The following is a 4,395-nucleotide window of genomic DNA, read 5'->3' on the forward strand; positions in this document are numbered from 1 at the left end:
TAGGAGCTCTCCGATGTGATCTCCATTGAGCTATATATGCATCATCCATGTTTGGAACCTCAACATCATGTTTGCCATAAAAGGAAGATACTGGATTAAGCAAGGCTTCAAATGCATTATCTCTCATGTGTTGTAGTTGGTCCTTGCAATCTTTGACTAAAGTGATTGCATTCCCAATATCTTGGTCTATCCTTTGTAATGCTTGTGACAAATCATTTGTGACTCCCAATATAGATCTCACGAAAAATAGATGAAATACAAACTCAAAAGATTGTATATCTCTCAATGACCTATTTGCTTAACCTATATTATCAATGGAGCCATCCTCAATAATCAATTCAAGCACTTTCACCACAGATTTGAACATAGAAATGATACTAAGTAATGTACCATAATGTGAGTTCCAACGTGTATCACCGAGACGCTTGAGACAAGTTTCTTGATTTAAGCCTTGCCATGTTGGAAGAGTATCTTTTTCAAGAGCTTCCATAATATCCTTTTGTAGTTTATCTCTAAGTATGTCACAACGCTTACACGATGCTCCAACAATATTAACCAAGCTATTGCAAGATGTGAAGAAAGTGGCAATATCAACATTTCCCTTTGTCACAGCCACAAGAGCTAATTGAAGTTGATGTGCAAAACAATGAATATAATAGGCACAAGGATTTTCTCTGAAAATCTGTGTTTTAAGATTATTAAACTCACCCTTCATATTACTAGCTCCATCATATCCTTGTCCTCTTAGCATAGAAATGCTCAATTCCTCTCTTGAAAACAATGTCTCAATAGCCTCCTTTAGTGATTTTGATGTAGTGTCACTAACATGTTGAATGTCCACAAACCTTTCAATTACATCCCCACTTTTGTCTACATAACAAAACACCATTGTCATCTGTTCTTTTATTGACACATCTTGTGATTCATCAACCATTGTCATCTGTTCTTTTATTGACCATCCATATCCTTAATGATTTTCTTAATAGTTTCAGTGGCACAAGCATTCACTAGATCTTTTTAAATTGTTGGAGCTATTAGCTTGAGATTCCCTGGAGCATTTTCTAACACAACGGCCTTAACTTTCTCATCATGATCAGCAAGAAATTGTAAGAGCTCCAAATAATTCCCCCTGTTGTTTGAAGTGTCACTCTCATCATGGCCACGAAAAGGAAGACCTTGCTTCAACAAAACTCTCACGCAATCAAGAGAAGTTGTCAAGCAAATACGATAATCAATACGAGCTTGGTCTGATTGCTTGCCCAAAACTATTTGGATGTGTTGCTTCTGATTCACAAGATCTATACAATATTGTCTAGATTGATTATGAACACTTCCAACACCTCCAATATGATTGCTAATTCTTTCTTTCTTCTTCCAATTTCTGAAACCCATCTCTGTGAAGGCATTGCTACACCCTTGACTAATTTTGAAATGGGATTTAATGTACTCACTTTTGCTTCGGTTGGAATTGGAATTGTTGACTTGTTCAACATGCGGAGAACTTCTGAGCAGCAAAACATGATGGATACGTGTGTGGCTGACTTATAAAAGGAAATGAATAGAGAAAAATATATCACAACCACGCATAAGAGAGAAAAGAAAAAAGAGAAAAGAAAGGAGGGCGATGAGAAGCGCACGACAAGAGCGGGAAGAAGGTTTAGGGTTTAGGTTAACCATTGTTTATATCACCAAACAAGGCCATTATTATCTATTTAACACATAATTAAGAAGAAAAATACTAACAATTTAGTTTATACTCTTGACGCTTATACATTGACTTTATTTATTGTTTAATCAAACAACATCAAATAAATTGTAAGGTTATAAAGTCGAGGTTAAACATTTAGTTGCTAGAAATGTATTTCTTTTTATTTAAACTTTTTATTGATTTGCTTGTAAATAAGAAAAAAATTGAAGAAAGTTTTACAATAAAACAAAAACAAAAGACTCGTCAACTAAAGTTCAAAGAAAAGTGGCTCAATGCACATTGTTTAAAATCTTAGAGTTTAACTTGTATCTATTCTCAAACAATGGAGTTATTCCTATTATAAATCCCTAAATCCGTAACACCCAATTCCTAAATCCCTAACACCCCAACCCCTACCGATGGAGTGCTTTTCCTTTCTCTCAAAACTCTTCCCCTTAAGGGAAAAAATCAAAGGCCTTTGTGGTAGAGTAAATGATGCGGGGATAATAACAACAACTAATGTACTCATTTCTGCTTCGGTTGGAGCTGGAATTGCTGACTTGTTCAACAGGCGGAGAACTTCTGAGCAGTAGAACATGATGGATAAGTGTGTGGCTGAGTTATAAAAGGAAATGAAGAGAGAAAAATATATCACAACCACACATAGGATAGAAAAGAAAAAAAAAAAGAAGAAAGAAGAGAGAAATGAGAGCAATGAGATGGGCACGACAAGAGCGGAAAGAGAGTTTAGGGTTTAGGTTAACAATTGTTTATATCACCAAACAAGGCCTTTATTCTCTATTTAACACATAATCAAGAAGAAAAATACTAACAATTTAGTTTATACTCTTGGCGTTTATACATTAACTTTATTGTTTAATCAAACAACATCAAATAAATTGTAAAGTTATAAAGTCGAGGTTAAAGATCTAGTTGCTAGAAATGTATTTCTTTTTATATAAACCTTATATTGATTTGCATGTAAATAAGAAAAAATTTGAAGAAAGTTTCACAAAAAAACAAAAACAAAAGACTCGTCAACTAAAGTTCAAAGGAAAGAGGCTCAACGCACTTTGTTTAAAATCTTAGAGTTTAACTTGTATCTATTCCCAAACTAGAGTTATTCCTATTATAAATCCCTAAATCCGTAACACCCAATTCCTCAATCTCTAACACTCCAACCTCAATCCCAACCAATAGAGCACTTTTCCTCTTTCTCCAAACACTTCCCCTCAAGGGAAAAAATCAAAGGCTTTTGTGATAAAGTAAACGATGCGAGGATAATAACAACGACTAATATACTTATTTCTGCTTCAGTTGGAGCTGGAATTGCTGACTTGTTCAATAGGCGGAGAACTTCTGAGCAGCAGAACATGATGGATAAGTGTGTGGCTGAGTTATAAAAGGAAATGAAGAGAGAAAAATGTATCACAACCACACATAAGATAGAAAAGAAAAAAAAAAAAAAAAAGAAGAGAGAAACGAGAGCAATGAGATGGGCACGACAAGAGCAGAAAGAGAGTTTAGGGTTTAGGTTAACAATTGTTTATATCACCAAACAAGGCCTTTATTCTCTATTTAACACATAATAAGGAAGAAAAATACTAACAATTTAGTTTATACTCTTGGCGTTTATACATTGACTTTATTTATTGTTTAATCAAACAACATCAAAGAAATTGAAAGGTTATAAAGTCGAGGTTAAACATTTAGTTTCTAGAAATGTATTTCTTTTTATTTAAACTTTTTATTGATTTGCTTGTAAATAAGAAAAAAATTGAAGAAAGTTTCACAATAAAACAAAAACAAAAAACACGTCAACTAAAGTTCAAAGGAAAGAGGCTTAACGCACCTTGTTTAAAATCTTAGAGTTTAACTTGTATCTATTCTCAAACAATGGAGTTATTCCTATTATAAATCCCTAAATCCGTAACACCCAATTCCTAAATCGCTAACACCCCAACCCCAACCTATACCGATGGATTGTTTTTCCTCTCTCTCAAAACTCTTCCCCTGAAGGGAAAAAATTAAAGGCCATTAAGTAAAAGATTCAGCAGTCTATTTAAAATAAATTTTACCAAATCAAGCAAATAGGCCATGGAGGCCGGGACCGGGGTTGAACGAGATCCATTTTTCTATCTAATTCCTGCGTTGATTGCTTCAGCTGGGCAGAGATCTGTTTAAGAAAAATACGAAATTTAATGTAAATTCTAAAACAAATAAAGAAATTAATATTAAATGGGAAAAACTTACAGTTGTCAAGTTGTTTGTAACCATGCGTAAGGTAGACAAACTAGCATCCATTTCCGCCTGCTGCTGAGCTATTCTTGACCGGTTGACCGAGTCAAGAATTACTGCGCCAACCCCCCAGGCTGTGACTGCTTGACTTACTATCTTCCACTTTGATTCCTTTACATTACTCAAAAACAGTTTCATTTTTTCGCTTACAACAAGTTTCGACAGGGAGGAAAATCGCCAGATGGGTTGGGGTGTTTTGGAGTTGGCGGGAGAAGTTTAGGGTAGGGGTGAGTTGTCCATTGGGGCGGGAGAAGTTTGGGGTTGGGGTGAGTTGGCGGTATGAAGAGAGACGAAGAAGGGAAGAAGACCTAGAAGACCTAATTCATAGCGTTTAAAATTCTGTGGTGCATCGGCTGTATCCAAGAGCTCATATTTCATTTTAAAAATGAAGGGTTGAGATTGAAGGGAAA

The 4,395-nt window shown here is 35.1% G+C and overlaps 2 protein-coding genes across 2 annotated transcripts; both read right to left on the reverse strand.

Moving 5' to 3' along the window:
* Positions 1–298: 298 nt before the first annotated feature.
* Positions 299–934, reverse strand: LOC110771499 (uncharacterized). The gene has a single exon (XM_021975809.1). The coding sequence runs from the start codon at positions 932–934 to the stop codon at positions 299–301; it is 636 nt and encodes a 211-aa protein (XP_021831501.1).
* Positions 935–1,017: 83 nt separating this feature from the next.
* On the reverse strand, positions 1,018–1,392 carry LOC148293224 (uncharacterized). Its single transcript, XM_088244630.1, has one exon. The coding sequence runs from the start codon at positions 1,390–1,392 to the stop codon at positions 1,018–1,020; it is 375 nt and encodes a 124-aa protein (XP_088100756.1).
* Between the last annotated feature and the right edge of the window lie 3,003 nt (positions 1,393–4,395).

Source organism: Prunus avium, chromosome 7, assembly GCF_965620075.1.
Source record: "Prunus avium chromosome 7, drPruAviu1.hap1.1, whole genome shotgun sequence".
In the NCBI taxonomy this organism is placed as follows: Eukaryota; Viridiplantae; Streptophyta; class Magnoliopsida; order Rosales; family Rosaceae; genus Prunus; species Prunus avium.

Excerpts from the sequence above, each read along its gene's own strand:
- LOC110771499 (XM_021975809.1), bottom strand. The coding sequence starts at position 934 with ATGGTTGATGAATCACAAGATGTGTCAATAAAAGAACAGATGACAATG.
- LOC148293224 (XM_088244630.1), bottom strand. The coding sequence starts at position 1,392 with ATGGGTTTCAGAAATTGGAAGAAGAAAGAAAGAATTAGCAATCATATT.